At 42.6% G+C, this 18,330-nt stretch overlaps 1 protein-coding gene across 1 annotated transcript; it reads right to left on the minus strand.

Annotated features, from left to right (window-relative positions):
- Positions 1-1,085: 1,085 nt before the first annotated feature.
- LOC139562479 (S-adenosylmethionine synthase) lies at positions 1,086-17,966 on the minus strand. Its single transcript, XM_071380206.1, has 9 exons — positions 17,722-17,966; positions 9,242-9,319; positions 8,244-8,366; positions 7,788-8,044; positions 6,495-6,620; positions 6,269-6,361; positions 5,920-6,102; positions 5,561-5,694; positions 1,086-5,240 (listed from the first exon to the last, which is right to left on the minus strand). The coding sequence occupies exons 1-9, from the start codon at positions 17,789-17,791 to the stop codon at positions 5,138-5,140; spliced, it is 1,167 nt and encodes a 388-aa protein (XP_071236307.1). The 5' UTR covers positions 17,792-17,966; the 3' UTR covers positions 1,086-5,137.
- Between the last annotated feature and the right edge of the window lie 364 nt (positions 17,967-18,330).

Consider the following 18,330-nt stretch of genomic DNA (forward strand, 5'->3'; position numbering starts at 1 on the left):
TAAAATACATGTCTTGGAAATTATACAAATAAGTTATCAAAGTTCCATATATAATATATTAAAAAGGAGGACCAAGGCACTCTTCATATAATTAATTAAAATGCCTTTATTGGTATGGCATGTTCAAAAGACCAATAAAGGCATTTTAATCAATTATATGAAGAGTGCCTTGGTCCTTTCTTTTTGATGACCAATTTACCCCTTTTACCAAAGAGCACCTTCTGTCTACCAAATGTACTATTGTGTACCTTAGTAGCGCTTCCCTTCCTCTTTCTACTATATAATATATTAACTTGGAACAGTGATATGTAGACACATTGCATACCAAGTTTCTGAGGAATGTGGATGTAATAAAAACCAATAACACCATGCATAACAACCCAAACATGCTCTATACACAGCTTTCTATGTTTTAAAATATTTTTATTGTGAACAATTATTTACATTTTCAGGTTTATACGCCAACTGTTAGGACTGTGAGTTTGAGGGTGGGGCGAGAACAGCATACAGTAACTTCTAGGTAAAGAGGGGCGGGGGGGCAAACTTCCTTAGGACAACAAGGTTGGGACAGAGGAAGAGATGATAGCTAGATCAGTACAGCTGAATACATCACAAGGCTACAATGACTCCGGAGCAGAGGGTGAAGAAGGGCAGAAACACCCGCATTTATGTAGATAAAATGAAACCCCTTCAGGATGGTTTTTAACAATGTGCAGGTAAAGCATCTGTGAGGTATTTCAAGTCCTTAATGTTTCACTAACTCTGCACTCTGGAACATTTTGGAAGAAAAATACTGGGCCCAGTGACTCAGAGTAAGACTTATAATGTAAACAGACAAGAGTCTATACAAAATACCTCTATACGGCGAGAGAGAGATTATTACTGCTTTTCAAATAAGACTCAAGTGAATGTCTCAAATGGTTTGAGAAAATGGAAGAAAGAGGGAAATTCTGTCAACATAAAATACTTCTGTCATGTTTGTTTGGGAAGCTCAATGTTATTATCCTCAGAAAGCACCATCTCAGGCATATACAATTGTACAAATTTAGAAACTTTAAGATGTCCACAAAATAATATACCTACTGTTGGCAGCATGCACTTTGGCAATTTATTCATAGACTATTTATGCCTATAGTAAAATAATCACAACAATTAACTCACAATCAAGTCAGAATACTAAATACATCAAACCTTATCAGCCATCAGAGATGAGAACAGTTCATTCAAGGCGGCAAATATTGTTTACAGCGAGATCCCAGCAGCAGCTCTACAATAGCTCTAGACTACAGATGAAGATACAAATAGCATTTAGTCAAACAGGACTGAGCAGGGGTTCATAGACACATCATAAAGTATTATAAGGCCTTAAGAACAGTTATTAAGCATCCTTATGATGCCTTATAAGTGGTTATAAAGCCTTATTCTTCAAAGCAATTTCTACTGCTAGATTTGGTCAACTGTAACACACTGGTAAGAGGTACAGTATACAGCTCAAAACCTCCCTGGGATAAGAGACCTGTGTCGTCTGACTGCATACCTGTTGTTGGTGTTGTGTAATAGTAGTAGTGCATTGTAAAAACTGTCCTGCAGTATTGATGATATAATTACAAAATTAAGACTTGTGAATTTGATCTTTACAAATCTACATATAATATAAACCAGTTTGATACAGAGCAAAGATAAGAGTTGTAACTACATCCGAAAACCAAGTTAGAGGGTGATCTCCCTTCTAATATTTGGTTGATTGAAGGTTGTGGTTTGACCCCGCAGATACATATCCCGCTTCGATTATGGATGAATACCAATACAGGATTTATAGCACCATCTTGAGGTGATATGGACAGAGTGGAGGGGATAATATATATATTTTTTGTTGTTGTAATCGTTTAGTATTTAATTGTTTTAATATAACATTTCAAATTACAATACAATACAACCATAAGACATCACTACATGTATATTTTTCTGAATAAACATAAAAAAGCATTAAAAAGTAGTGACGAGCGTCACAATTGACCCTCAGCTAAGCCCCGCCCCAAAATGTTTGACAACCAATCGCAGCGCTCCAATGGGTAACAACTGTCGTCGAGTCTGACATCCCACACGGAAAAGCTCACGTTTAAGGTTACATTCTCTCCGGCTATCTACTCTGGTTTCAGAGCACTCTCATCTGAGTGTACCAGAGCGCAGAATAACTGACGGATTTACGAACGCTCAACACCCGTTGAATATGGCCGGTGTCAGTAAACGTCGGCAAAAAAGAGCGTAATTACATTTTAGCTTGCAGCAGTTACAGTCACCAACGCTCTGGATAACATGAAAACAGCCTAACCAGCTCTGCTAGGGCGAGTGAAATGGTCAGAGTGATTTGTTCTCTCGTTTGTGGCTGGAAGTAACTAGCAAGCTAGGCCAGAACACTCGAGCAACCCTACTTCTCGGCCCGAGTGTCCAGTGTCCGCTCTGAACGCAGCGAGAACGAAACGCTCTGAATTTACGAATTGACAATCTGACAATGCTCTGAATTTATGAATTTCCTGAGAGCACTCTGAGCGCACTCTGGCACTCCTGATTGAATTTACGAACGCACCCTAAATCACATGAAAGCCAGTGAGGGCTACGGCACAAACAGGGTTTTCTTCAAAAGTCATGTTTAAATGGCTAAATCATTGAATAGTGCACCAGGAGTATTTGCTACTGTGACTCCTGAAATGCAGAGCAAATTGATGGAGTATTTTTCAAATCCGAAATGATACTTGTTACATTGCTTGCTAGCTCAGCTGGTTAGCTAGCTCTCAGTCTCATTGACCACCAAACGTTACTACCTAGCCAGTTAATATAGCTTGTTTTCTCAAAATGTATGTTAGCTAGCTAAATTAGCAATGTTATGAATAAAACTCCCATCTGCTGTCAACATGTTTCAATATGTTTTTGCATGTACATTGATTGATGATTGATTAATTAATCTTATGCTACTCATAAATAACATAACTTTTTCGAAACTAATCCAATCTGTTACTTGGATTTCTTGCGCCTTTTACTGTAATGGTATTCCAGTTTAGATCAAATCAAATTGTATTTATCACATGCGCCGAAAACAACAGGTGTAGACCTTACAGTGAAACGCTTTAGGTAGTTTGATATTTTTGTCTTCCCAACCCGGCAGTCATTTAATCTTCCTAACCCGGCAGTCATTATAAATGCAGGTTGCGGGTGAGTACAAATTCCAAATGTTGGATATTCCCAATCTGTCTGGAATCCAATCGGAATTACACATCATTTAGCAATATATAGTGATGTGAGTTGCAGGCCTTATGAAATATGTGTTGTATTGTGTGAAACAATAATAACATATTTGCTTAGAATCACACTTGGTGAAAGTCACAGGAACGCATGATTGATGGATGAATGCAACAACCATGTCTCTGCCACTAACAAATAGTCATGGGTGGTAACTCTACAATTCACTCGAAAGGCAAGGCATTCTGTGAATATTGCAAATAAGGTGTGTGTTAATTGAACACCCTCATGCTGTGCATAAATCAATAGAATGAATGCTTCAATCCAGTTGACATTAGTAAAGTTTGTTTTCTCTTTCATCTCTGCTTCTCAATTGCAGAAAATACGTTTAGGGGCCGGTGCAATACCAAAAAAAAAGGGATCCCCCCCAAATAAAATCAGTTTGATTGGTTTTCAGGAAATTAAAAGCTGTTAAAATGTTAAAATGACCCAACATGTTTTTGATAAGATTTCAGTTCGGCTTGGATGCATATTTTATGTGGTTGAAATACGATCAGCTTTTATGATGCTGATAAAGATAGCACCTCCAGCTTTACAGACGGACCCTAACCGCTCACTCTGTCTCACTCATAATATTTCTCCACTCCTGTTACGAGTCAAAATGTACATTTGGTGTATAATTTTACTGCAACAAATGCTTCATTTTTCAGGAGTTAATATTATATCAGGTTATGTTAAGGGTTGTAGACCTACAGTTATGTCACTTTTCCATTTAACCCATCTGAACCGAACAGTTCCCTTGACGTGCATTTTGAAGTCCAGGTCTTGTGACTATCGAATTTGTATAGCGCCTCACAATTATCACACATAACATAGCTGGCACTGTTACCAAATATTTCCCTGGCCTTCCCTTCTATTTATTTTCAACATTCAATTTCTCAGCTTTTCTCTTATTGAATTAAACTCCGACATTGTCCTTTTTTGCCTCAGTGGGTCGACAAACTTTTTCTGTCCAAATTCCCAAAAGCATTTGAGCATTTGCATGTATTTGGCACACTACAGTTAGGCGCGCAGGCTATGCACTAACGCCAGATAAAAATAGCCCATAGATATGAATTGCACAATAATTATATATTTATGGATTTTTAATGCACTGTTTTCTCTTTATTCAACCTGCCCGCCACTCACCCGCCCTTCATCCACACAATACTGTATTTCATGCCCCTAAACCCGATTGCTGGTTATGAGTCAAACCGCACATCACCAATTCACAGTTTTGAGGCTAAATGCTCTGCTTTATATATATATATATATATATTTAACTTTATTTATTAATTTAATTTGTTTCTTTGTTTAATAGCAGAAGTGACAATGGAATCACTATTTGTCCAGAGTGAGTGTGAATAAATACTTCTGCATATGTAATACTTCTAACATGTCATTGTTTTGATACTAAGGCACATAAGTGAGACACAAAGGACACCTTTTATCTGAATGAAAATGTGTGGATTGTCTGATTAAAATCACAGTGAGTTCATCCTCTCTATTGACTGAAGTGTTTAATGTGATAGAAAAAGAGATGGAGGAGAGAGGGGGAGAATAGAGATTCCCTGTGTTAAGAGCTTGTTATATACTTGACCACGGGGGTGTTTAAGAGCTTGTTATATACTTGACCACGGGGGTGTTTAAGAGCTTGTTATATACTTGACCACGGGGGTGTTTAAGAGCTTGTTATATACTTGACCACGAGGGTGTTTAAGAGCTTGTTATATACTTGACCACGGGGGTGTTTAAGAGCTTGTTATATACTTGACCACGGGGGTGTTTAAGAGCTTGTTATATACTTGACCACGGGGGTGTTTCAGAGCTTGTTATATACTTGACCACGAGGGGGAGATGTTTAGTAGTTGAGCTCCTTGGGGACTTCCCAGGTAAACTCACTCCGGCCAAAGTGGCCGTAGCACGCTGTCTTCTGGTAGATTGGCCTCTTCAGGTTCAGTTCCCTGTGGAGAGAGAGATAAAACACATATCAGTTGCAGTTGCTACACGAATGTACACTACGACTGCTTGAGTAACTTAAAAGTCCACACAAATCTGTCAATGACATGATAAGCATGACTAACGTGAACTGAGTGAACTAAAACGTTAGAGGTGTTTGCAGCTCTCAAGATGGGTTCCGTAATTGAGCTAATAATATGACCTTCGAGCTGATATAAACCTCTATGTTTAATAGTGATGTGTGCAATGATCTACGACTACATGTTACAAACAACAGTTTTCCTTTGATGACCAGCTGGGGTGACTGCAAAGGTGAGGTGTTTACCGGACAATGACACCAGGTCGTAGGTCAAAGTTCTTGTTTACGATCTGCAGCAGCTCTCTCTCTGACTTTTGTGACGAGCCGTAGGTGAACACGGAGATGGACAGAGGGTGAGCCACTCCGATAGCGTAGGACACCTACAGTCACACACACAGAATGCCCTGAATGCTAACGTCAACGTTTGAGACTTAACACAAACCACTGATGAAATCTACAGCATTAGTGACAATCATGACAGTATAAAGTAAAAAGGAATTAACTGATGTCAGATCTGTCAGGAGAACTAATGTATTTGGTTGGTATTATATTGAGGAGGAGAACCCATAAAGTGGAGAACCTAGAGAACTGTGACGAGACCTCACCTGAACCAGCACCCTCCTGCACAGTTTGGCCTTGACCAGGGACTTGGCCACCCAGCGGGCAGCATAGGCAGCCGAGCGATCCACCTTGGAGAAGTCTTTACCAGAGAAAGCTCCCCCACCATGGGCCCCCCAGCCTCCGTACGTATCAACGATGATCTTCCTACCCGTCACTCCAGCATCACCCTGGCAGAGGAGGAAGAGGGGGTTGATATTATGGTTGCTTTAAGATCTGATCTTGCATAATACCCTTTGGTCTTTAAAGAATGAGAGATGTGTGTGTGAAGGTGAGGTGAGTAAACTTGTGTTTGTTCACATGCGTGATTGCACCCATTTAGGTTCTGAAATTCACCTGGGGTCCTCCGATGACGAAGCGTCCACTGGGCTGAAGATGGTAGATGGTCTTATCATCCAGGTACTTAGCTGGAACCACTACCTTGATCACCTGGTGGGAGGAGCATAATAGATTTCACTCGGCATCAAAGTGCTTTACATTGCGTTCACCACCAGGGCCACACATACAGATACGTTGGCCGAGTACTGAAATCATCTTCCTAGCAGTAGCATCTACCACATACCTTCTCCTTGAGCACCTCCTTCTGTTCCTCCAGGCCAATGAAGTCATCGTGTTGAACAGAGATGACCACGGTGTGGACCCTTATAGGGATCACTGCCCCGTGCTCCTGCTCATAGTGTACTGTCACCTGAGGGAGGAGAGGAGAGAGGGATGAGGGATGAGGGATGTTCTGTTGTGGATTTGTTTTTGTGTTTCTCAGTCCTGAAGGCAAGATACTGTCAATGTTTTTGGATATCAATAAAGTTTTCTAAGGGCCTTGGTGAACTGAACTGAACTTCAGACGTGGATGGATTTTATATATTTTTTTAATAGCTTTATCAACCAATCAATTGGAGCTCACCCAACAGGAGATTGATCACCTCAAAAATGACAGTTTATGGCATTTGGAGTTCAACTCAGACCCTCCACCCCCAAATACCTGAATGTAACCCCTCTCACAAGGTCCTATTTTGGGACAGTCCTCTTCCAGCCCCCCTCAAAAATACCCCTTAAATTGGAGACCCTTCCCTCTTCACTTCCCGCTCACAGGAATCTCAGGAACTCGAGAATTGCCCATTAGGTTACAGCTGCCTGAGGAAGGAATCCATTGGATGTTGGTCTGTTCCATTTCAGCTCCTTGCCCCTTCTCCCAACTTGAACCTAAGACATGTAGTGTAGGGAAAACTCAGTGGAGCTTCCACCACATTACTGACACCTATCCAGTCCTTTCAGATCTGTGAATGTTGAAGGGAGTAGGTGCTAGGAGAAGAGGTAGGTGCTAGGAGAAGAGGTAGGAACGAGGAGGAGAGGTAGGAACTAGGAGGAGAGTTTGGAACTAGGAGAAGAGGTAGGAACTAGGAGGAGAGGTAGGAACCAGGAGAAGAGGTAGGAACCAGGAGAAGAGGTAGGAACTAGGAGGAGAGGTAGGAACTAGGAGGAGAGGTAGGAACTAGGAGGAGAGGTAGGAACTAGGGGGTTAGAGATCATAACGACCCTTTGCTGTGATTTACGAGAGCACAGCCGGTCTCTTCTACTCCAGACTAGTCTTACTACATGGGGTTAGGGGTCAACTCATTCCCACTCAGCGGTATAAACAGACTAGTCAAATGGACTCATGGTAACAACTTCCTAGTGCAACCTCTCACTTTTCTTTCTCTCTCTTCCTTACTTCTCTCCCCTTTTCTATTTTCCCTTTCTCTCTTTCTCTGCTATGAGAAGCCTGTATACAACCCTACACCACTTCTATCCTCACATATCCCCCTCAGAGAGAGAATGAGGGAGAGAGAGAGTTCATTGGTAATTCTCTCAGTCTCACTTGTGTTTTAGAGTCGGGGCGGAGCCAGGGGATGGTTCCGTTGCGTCTGAGTTCGGCCATCTTGGAATTGAGTTTGTGAGCCAGGACGATGGTGAGAGGCATGCACTCCTCTGTCTCGTCAGTAGCGTAGCCAAACATCAGACCCTGGTCTCCAGCTCCCATGTCTTCCTCTTTCCTGTCGATGTGGACACCCTGAGCGATGTCTGGACTCTGCTGCTCCAGAGCCACCAACACATTACACGTCTTATAGTCAAAACCTGGGGAGAGTGAGAGGAGGGAGAGAGAGAGGGGGGGGAGAGAGAGGAAGTGAAAGAGCAAGAGAAAGAGAGTCATTATTATTACCCCTCTATGTTTCTGATTCCCTGGATTGTGCTTCCTACACTACAGTATGGATATAGACCAATCCGTTTCAGTAGAAAACATACCTGTTTGATACAACAGAAGCCTGTTTCTCACCTTTGTCTGAGTTGTCGTAACCGATGTGTTGTATGGTGTCTCTGACAACCTTCTGGTAGTCTACGTTGGCCCGGGACGTGATCTCTCCACACAGCAGCACCATGCCAGTCTTACAAACCGTCTCTACGCAGGGTGAAGATAAGCATTACCACTTTAGAACTGTGTTATAACAACCTAGGACACTTTGTACTTATGTAAGAACAACCTAGGACACTTTATATCTTCAGATCAGTGGTATTCTATGTAAGTGTGTCACAAGTTGTGTGTCATTGATTCGTAAGGTATTTCAAAATTTAGCTAGGGATCAATAACAACCATTTATCACTTTACCTTCCGGAGACACCTGAAACCCCACCTCTTTAAGGAATACCTAGGATAGGATAAAGTAATCCTTCTAACCCCCCCCCCCCTTAAAAGAGTTAGATGCACTATTGTAAAGTGGTTGTTCCACTGGATATCATAAGGTGAATGCACCAATTTGTAAGTCGCTCTGGATAAGAGCGTCTGCTAAATGACTTAAATGTAAATGTAATTTATTTTTTTGAGTTCATAGTGTAGAATGTACACTTGTGTCATTAGGTCAATATCCCAATATGGGGTCAGTGGGTTTCTTATGTGTTGTGTCCCAACTGTTATAATAGTTTATTTCTTTGAGTTATTTCTTGGAAGTTAAGAAGTTATGTAAGAGAATATGAAAGGGTTTGAGTTCAAACAAAGTAGAAAGAAGTGCTAGCTTCAGACATAACTCAGTAGGAATAAAAGGTGAAATGCTTTTGGAACATTGTTATTGTTTGTTGCTCTGTGTGTTTCACTTAAATGTGTCCCCTTCCCTCTAATTTACCACAAGCAACCTTGTATTCTGTGTTTCATTTAAATATGTCCCCCAACCCAAGCAACCGTGTATTCTGGATGTTACATTCAAATGTGTTTGTCCCTCACTCACAAAACATCTTGTTATTCTGTGTTTCATTTAAATGTATCCCTCCACCCTCACTCACCACAGGCGACCTTGGCATTTGGGTCCTGCTTCAGGTGAGCATCCAGGACAGCATCACTGATCTGGTCACAGATCTTGTCTGGAGAAGAACAAAGGATAGAAAGAGGACAAGAATAAACAAATTAGTCTTTAGAGAGGCCCGCCACCCAGCACATGGCTTGAATCATAAGCACACTGAAACAAAGTGTATTTGAGCGTGATGCGAATTAATAATTTCCTCATGAACAGGATTGTACCCATTGAACTTGTGAAACTTTTAAAAAGTGACACATTCCTTTTGCTGGGATAATCCCAGAGTACAAAAGAGCAGTATTTTTCACAACCAATGTTTTCCCCACCACACACAGTCAAACAGCTCTGTATGAATGCAGGCTTATACAGTATGCTGCATGAAGGATTGAGTCAAATTGTAACTGGCTAAATGTATTATGTAACATTGATTTACAGTACGTTATTCGTTCAAGGTGAAGTCCAGTTTGCACTGTACAGATTTGACCCTGCCTCTCACAGCAGAAAAAATCATCCTGCAGCAACAGGAAATGTGAATAATTATAATTCATGGCCATTTTTGTACGGGTTGATACATATTTCATCAGGGCAAATCAAGTCTGACATTTTAAAGTGGAAATTACAAACTATAGAAGCCTTTTTAAATCTTGAATACACTACAATTTGCATTTCCTTCTGCGAAGGAAAATGATCTGCGACAACAGAGTGATCAAATGAATATTAAAGATCTAGTGGGGAAAGTGTTGGGAATGTTTGGGGTCTCATTCCAGTTCCCAGTGTGTTTTTCAAACTGTCCCAGTGTCACTGCACAGCAGTGGTAGAACAATACTACAGTCCCCTGCATTCATCTTCTCTCCCTCTCTGTCTGACCACTCTGAAGCAACGTGTAGCATGTGTCTGCTTCAACACCAACATCCCATTTTAATGGACTATAATATTATACTACAGGGTACATATGATGTTGATTATCAGTGGAACAGTTGGACATTGGAACAATAGCTTGGAAAGACTTCTGGGTGTCAGTTGTGTCTGCTTCGGCCAACTAGCTACAAACAACCATGTACCCAGTGGACAAAGCTGGGTACATGTCCCCACTGGATAAAGCATTCTTCAATGCAATGCAACATTGTAGCTATGCTATCTCTTCCACTGTGGACGGAAGGAAGCCTAACCAGTTTACACTATGTGTGGGAACAGTACAGACCTCATAGTTGTTATCAGTTGCACTAGTGTGTACTAAAGCCTGTCTGCAAGGCCAAGCCAACGGCACATTGTAGCAGAGAACCTGGTGGCTTTCCTTCAGAGAGAGAGAGCGAGAGAGAGAGAGAGAGAGAGAGAGAGAGAGAGAGAGAGAGAGAGAGAGAGAGAGAGAAGCTGAGGGGTGGGTCTGGAGAAATGTAACCACTCATATTCATTGACAGAGGACTGACCATCAATTATATAAACATTTCAGTTTTAACTATGTTTTGAGGCTATACAGTGTTTGTTATTTACAAAGCTCATGAGGCATTTATAAGTTATATTCTTCAAGAATCAATTTAAGTCCAAAAATGGATGTAGCAACTAAGGACTAGCTTTAAGAAATCAAACAGGCTTCCGAGAACACAGAGATATACAAATGAAGTTGTCACGCCCTGGCCTTAGTTATCTTTGTTTTCTTTATTATTTTGGTTAGGTCAGGGTGTGACATGGGGGATTTATGTGTTTTGTCTTGTCTAGGGGTTTTGTATGTTTCTGGGGTGTTACCTAGTCTAGGTGTTTGTATGTCTATGGTTGCCTAGATTGGTTCTCAATTAGAGGCAGCTGTTTATCATTGTCTCTGATTGGGAACCATATTTAGGCAGCCATATTCTTTAGGGATTTCGTGGGTTATTGTCTATGTATTTGTTGCACTTTATATATATAGCTTCACGTTCGTTTTGATTAGTTTGTTTAAGTGTTCTTCGTTTCGTGTTAAATAAATAGAAGAATGTATTCGTATCACGCTGCGCCTTGGTCCTTCTCTCTTCCTCCATACGAAGAACGTGACAGAAGTATAGGCCTATACTTTGTTGTTGTGGCAACATCCCTAACAATTTCATTTGTATTTGTTCTCCACTTGGCCTGGTGTGATCTCATGGTTTGGCTTCAGTGGTGTGGCATTATTCTCCTGATGTGACTGCAGTGGTGGAAAAAGTGCTCAATTGTCATACTTGAGTAAAAGTAAAGATACCTTAATAGAAAATGACTCAAGTAAAAGTGAAGTCACCCAGTAAAATACTATTTGAGTAAAAGTCTAAAAGTATTTGGTTTAAAATATACTTAATTATTGAAAGTAAATGGAGTCGCTAAAATATACTTAAGTATCAAAAGTAAAAGTATAAATCATTTCAAATTCCTTATATTAAGCAAAACAGACGGCACAATAAAAATAAAAATAAAAAGTATTTACGGAAAGCCAGGGGCATGCTCCAAAACACGCATTTGTGTTTAATGAGTCTGCCTGAGCAGAGGGTATGTATACATCTGTGTATATGTGTGTGACTGTGTATATTTCTGGAGGTATTCTCACACAGGGTCAGCAGAGGGTCAACACAGGTTCTGACCAGTTTGGTTAATCTAGCCCAAAGAGGGCAGAGTAGGTTTTAGCACTTCTGATTGGATGTGAATTTAACCTGTTTGGAGGGGAGACATCAGACCGTTTGGTTGCTGTATCAGAATGCACACGTTACAATAACAGCCAAATTAAACAGTAACATTGCACACACACACGTCACTCTCTCTCCCCCGCTCTCTCAGCCATGCAACTCTACATCAGACCTCTACTCAACATCCCCCTCAGAGAGAGAGAGACAGATAGAGAGAGAGACAGATAGAGAGACAGACAGACAGATAGATAGAGAGAGAGACAGATAGAGAGGGGAGATGGAGAGGGAGAAACAGAGAGAGATAGAGAGGGGAGGTGGAGAGGGAGAAACAGAGAGAGAGAGACAGATAGAGAGGGGAGGTGGAGAGGGAGAAACAGAGAGAGAGAGAGAGAGAGAGACAGATAGAGAGGGGAGGTGGAGAGGGAGAAACAGAGAGAGAGAGACAGATAGAGATAGAGAGGGGAGATGGAGAGGGAGAAACAGAGAGAGAGAGACAGATAGAGAGAGAGACAGATAGAGAGGGGAGGTGGAGAGGGAGAAACAGAGAGAGAGAGACAGATAGAGAGAGAGAGAGAGATAGAGAGGGGAGGTGGAGAGGGAGAAACAGAGAGAGAGAGACAGATAGAGAGAGAGACAGATAGATAGGGGAGGTGGAGAGGGAGAAACAGAGAGAGGGGGGGGGGTGGAGAGACTGAGACAGAAAGAGAGAGAGAGAGAGAGAAAGAGTGAGACAGAGAGAGACAGAGGGAGGGGCGGGGTGGAGAGAGTGGTAATGATGAGAGCCTGCCACATGTCAATGGGGTAGTCTATCAATGGAATACCATTCATATGCTCTCATAGTAAATGTGTAAGTGTTTGTTCAAGGAACACAGACAGATTAACAGCTGTAACTTCCTCCGTGCAAATATATCCTCCAGACACCGGCTTCGAGGGCATTATCACATATACAACGGGTTACCAACATATTCAAATAATAAAATAAAAACTTTATTTTGATTAATTTATTCATACTAGTTCATTCTTCCACAAGATATAGTCCCGACACAAATCTAGAGTTGCTACCCAAGCCGGCTGGTCGTTCACTCTATCGGTTCGGTTGCTAGAGACGCGAACCAGTCGTTCAGTCTTTTTGTTCTGTATCTATGGACGCGACACAGTCGTTCAGTCTTTTTGTTCTGTTTCTATGGACGCGACCCAGTCGTTCAGTCTTTTTGTTCTGTATCTATGGACTCGACCCAGTCGTTCAGTCTTTTTGTTCTGTTTCTATGGACGCGACCCAGTCGTTCAGTCTTTTTGTTCAGTATCTATGGACGCGACCCAGTCGTTCACTCTTTTTGTTCTGTATCTATGGACGCGACCCAGTCGTTCACTCTTTTTGTTCTGTATCTATGGACGCGACCCAGTCGTTCAGTCTTTTTGTTCTGTATCTATGGACTCGACCCAGTCGTTCAGTCTTTTTGTTCTGTTTCTATGGACGCGACCCAGTCGTTCAGTCTTTTTGTTCAGTATCTATGGACGCGACCCAGTCGTTCACTCTTTTTGTTCTGTATCTATGGACGCGACCCAGTCGTTCAGTCTTTTTGTTCAGTATCTATGGACGCGACCCAGTTTTTCAGTCTTTTTGTTCTGTATCTATGGACGCGACCCAGTCGTTCAGTCTTTTTGTTCAGTATCTATGGACGCGACCCAGTCGTTCAGTCTTTTTGTTCTGTATCTATGGACGCGACCCAGTCGTTCATTCTTTTTGTTCTGTATCTATGGACGCAACCCAGTCATTCATTCCATTGCCATACTGGCTGGCAACATTAATATCCCTTGCTGGCTAGCTAGCCAACTACGGCTAACTTAGTCACATCAAAAAGTGCAGCCAGAATAACAACAAAGTAGCTGCATTTGCGTTTGTTTAAGCTGTTTTCTAGTGACATTTCTTTGGATACATCCATAACAATGAGCTAATGAGGCGCTATTTCACCTGGCATAGAAAATGTGCTCTCTAGTCAGGACACTGTTGTTCAGAGGAGCCAACAACACAGCAACACAATCACTTCAAACGGAAGCTGGAAAGACTGCAAACTAGCTGCACTTTGTTTCGTTTGACCTTTTTCAGTTGAATTTTTTAAAATATCCATAAAAATGATGCCAGCTGAATCATGATTTTGACCAGCTGAGAAACGCTGCCTGCCTGTCTGTCTTGTCCCGACTCATGACACGTTCATTACTATGGGACAGCAGGAGATCGAAACATTGTTGCAAACGTTGGAGAGACAGACAGCAAGGTTTATACAAATCTCCACTATTAAAAACTAAATGTTACTCTAAAAGAAATGTAAGATAATGTTTAGATGTTTTTTATAGTAGAGATCAAGTTGATAAATTGCTTGTCTGGGCTGATGAGACAGTGGATTGTGCAGTCAGATGGAACCGAGTAAATAGGCATTTTAACGTCATAGATTTAGCCGGTGGTAACGGTTTTAACCGTTAGCCAGCTGGAATGCGGTTTTAACCAATCAGCATTCAGGATTTGACCTACCTGTTGTATAACATACTATATACCAGGGATATTCAGATGCTACCCTACGAGGCCCGGACTAAAGCTGTTTTTTTGTCCTACCTGATAATGAATTGCACCCACCTGATTTGATTGATTGATTGACCTGGTGCTATATACACTTGAACCATGATTGTGTCAAACTGTGGCCATGCATCAAATGTATAATGTGCATTATCAACATTGAGTCACTATTCACACTACATATGACAGGTACAGGCTATTGCTGTGGGGGCCACAGCTAGAGAGTGGGAGTACTGTTGAAGAGCAGGTAGGTAGAGAGTAGGTAGATAGAGAACAGGTAGATAGATAGCAGGCAGAGGGAGAGCAGGTAGGTAGAGAGCAGGTAGGTTGAGATCAGGTAGACAGAGCAGGTAGGTAGAGAGCAGGTAGATAGAGAGCAGGTAGATAGAGAGCAGGTAGATAGATTGCAGGTAGATTGAGATCAGGTAGACAGAGCAGGTAGGTAGAGAGCAGGTAGATAGAGAGCAGGTAGATAGATTGCAGGTAGGTTGAGATCAGGTAGACAGAGCAGGTAGGTAGAGAGCAAGTAGGTAGAGAGCAGGTAGAGATAGAACAGGTAGAGATAGAACAGGTAGAGAGAGAACAGGTAGAGAGAGAGCAGGTAGAGAGCAGGTAGAGAGAGAGCAGGTAGGTAGAGAACAGGTAGGTAGAGAACAGGTAGAGATATAACAGGTAGAGATAGAACAGGTAGAGATAGAACAGGTAGAGATAGAACAGGTAGAGAGAGAACAAGTAGAGATAGAACAGGTAGAGAGAGAGCAGGTAGGTAGAGAACAGGTAGATGGAGAACAGGTAGAGATAGAGAGCAGGTAGAGAAAGAAGAGGTAGAGATAGAACAGGTAGAGAGAGAGCAGGTAGAAAGAGAACAGGTAGGTAGAGAACAGGTAGAGATAGAACAGATAGAGAGAGAGCAGGTAGAAAGAGAACAGGTAGGTAGAGAACAGGTAGAGAGAGAGCAGGTAGAAAGAGAACAGGTAGGTAGAGAACAGGTAGAGATAGAACAGGTAGGTAGAGAACAGGTAGAGATAGAACAGGTAGTGATAGAACAGGTAGAGAGAGAGCAGGTAGAAAGAGAACAGGTAGATAGAGAACAGGTAGGTAGAGAACAGGTAGAGATAGAACAGGTAGAGAGAGAGCAGGTAGGTAGAGAACAGGTAGAGATAGAACAGGTAGAGAGAGAGCAGGTAGGTAGAGAACAGGTAGATGGAGAACAGGTAGAGAGAGAGAGCAGGTAGAGAAAGAACAGGTAGAGAGCAGGTAGAAAGAGAACAGGTAGAAAGAGAACAGGTAGGTAGAGAACAGGTAGAGAGAGAGAACAGGTAGGTAGAGAACAGGTAGATGGAGAACAGGTAGAGATAGAACAGGTAGAGAGAGAGAACAGGTAGAGAGAGAGAACAGGTAGCGATAGAACAGGTAGAAAGAGAACAGGTAGAAAGAGAACAGGTAGAAAGAGAACAGGTAGGTAGAGAACAGGTAGATGGAGAACAGGTAGAGAGAGAGAACAGGTAGAGAAAGAGAACAGGTAGAGATAGAACAGGTAGAGAGAGAGCAGGTAGAGAGAGAGAACAGGTAGCGATAGAACAGGTAGAAAGAGAACAGGTAGAAAGAGAACAGGTAGAAAGAGAACAGGTAGGTAGAGAACAGGTAGATGGAGAACAGGTAGCGATAGAACAGGTAGAGAGAGAGAACAGGTAGAGAGAGAGAGCAGGTAGAGAGAGAGAACAGGTAGAGATAGAACAGGTAGAGAGAGAGCAGGTAGAGAGAGAGAACAGGTAGAGAGAGAGAACAGGTAGGTAGAGAACAGGTAGATGGAGAACAGGTAGCGATAGAACAGGTAGAGAGAGAGAACAGGTAGCGATAGAACAGGTAGAGAGAGAGAGCAGGTAGAGAGAGAGAGCAGGTAGAGAGAGAGAACAGGTAGAGAGAGAGAACAGGTAGAGATAGAACAGGTAGAGAGAGAGCAGGTAGAGAGAGAGAACAGGTAGAGAGAGAGAACAGGTAGAGATAGAACAGGTAGAGAGAGAGCAGGTAGAGAGAGAGAACAGGTAGAGAGAGAGAACAGGTAGAGAGAGAGAACAGGTAGAGATAGAACAGGTAGAGAGAGAGAACAGGTAGCGATAGAACAGGTAGAGAGAGAGAACAGGTAGAGAGAGAGAGCAGGTAGAGAGAGAGAACAGGTAGAGATAGAACAGGTAGAGAGAGAGAACAGGTAGAGAAAGAGAACAGGTAGAGATAGAACAGGTAGAGAGAGAGCAGGTAGAGAGAGAGCAGGTAGGTAGAGATTGTCATGTCTGCTCCCGCTCTTCCCTTCCCCTGGCGCTTGAGGGCGCCAGATTACCCTGCATCGCAAGCTCCTGCCATCATCACTCACACCTGCCCTCCCTCGTCACTCGCTTCAGCGTTATTGGACTCACCTGGACTCACTTATCACCTGTTATTTCCTCCCCTATATTTGTCTGTTCCCCAGTTCTGTTCCCCGCTGCTGCATTGCATTGTTTTTGTATTTTGAATTTGTTTCTGACGCTGTTCCTGTCTCTGTCTGTTATAATTAAATGTTTTACTCCCCGTACCCGCTTCGTCTCAACAGCGTCATTCCGCGTGACAGAGATCAGGTAGGTAGATTGCAGGTAGATAGAGAGCAGGTAGAGGGAGAACAGCTAGAGAGAGAACAGGTAGAGAGAGCAATTAGGTAGAGAGCAGGTCGGTAGAGAGCAGGTAGAGAGCAGGTAGAGAGAGCAATTAGGTAGAGAGCAGGTAGAGAGAGGTAGAGAGCAGGTAGAGAGAGAGAGCAGGTAGAGAGCAGGTAGGTAGATAGCAGGTAGAGAGAGAGCAATTAGGTAGAGAGAGCAATTAAGTAGAGAGCAGGTAGGTAGAGAACAGGTAGAGAGAGAACAGGTAGAGAGAGCAATTAGGTAGGTAGAGAGCAGGTAGAGAGCAGGTAGAGAGAGAGCAGGTAGGTAGAGAGCAGGTAAAGAGCAGGTAGAGAGAGAGCAGGTAGAGAAAGAGCAGGTAGAGAGAGAGCAGGTAGAGAGAGAGCAGGTAGGTAGAGATTAGGTAGATAGAGAGCAGGTAGAGAAAGAGCAGGTAGAGAGAGAGCAGGTAGGTAGAGAGCAGGTAGAGAGCAGGTAGAGAGAGCAGGTAGGTAGAGAGCAGGTAAAGAGCAGGTAGAGAGAGAGCAGGTAGAGAAAGAGCAGGTAGAGAAAGAGCAGGTAGAGAGAGAGAAGATATTGAGCAGGTAAAGAGCAGGTAGAATACAGCCAGGTGAACACTCACCTGGATGTCCCTCTCCAACAGACTCCGAAGTGAACATGAAGGACCCATCATCCAGCAGAGCGTCACTCATTTTGACACAGGCAGGTGCTCAGAACCACTAAAAAAACTGAGATAAAATTTCCAGTGAGAGCTTTATATCCCAGCTCGTTCTCTTGAGAGAGGGAAGGTAGAGGGAGAGAGAAAAAAGAGAGAGCGAGAGGGTTGCTGCCAATTGGCTGTCTATCCAACAGAACTCCTGGACTATCTAAACATGGTCCTATATATTGCTAAGAAAAAACACACACACACGCACGTCATGTGAACCCCTGGGTGAGACCATTCCAGGGGGAGTTGTTGATGGGAGGGGATTTAAACTTTTCAGAAAGCCCCAGTTAACCCTTAGTTCTCTCCACACTCCCGAATGGTGGAAGGAATCTACCACTTCTGTCTTCCACAGGGGTGCTGCTGGAGTTCAATAACCTTTGTTGTGCTGTAGAAAGCAAAAAGTTATCATGAAAATACCCCTCCTCCCTATTCTATGGGTGGTTTAGGTCAGCTCTCCACTAGGTTGGAGCTTCGGCTGTGTAAAGGTATGGAGAGAGAGAGAGAGGGGGGGGGGGGCCTTTAACA

This window comes from Salvelinus alpinus, chromosome 32, assembly GCF_045679555.1.
Source record: "Salvelinus alpinus chromosome 32, SLU_Salpinus.1, whole genome shotgun sequence".
Lineage (NCBI taxonomy): Eukaryota > Metazoa > Chordata > Actinopteri > Salmoniformes > Salmonidae > Salvelinus > Salvelinus alpinus.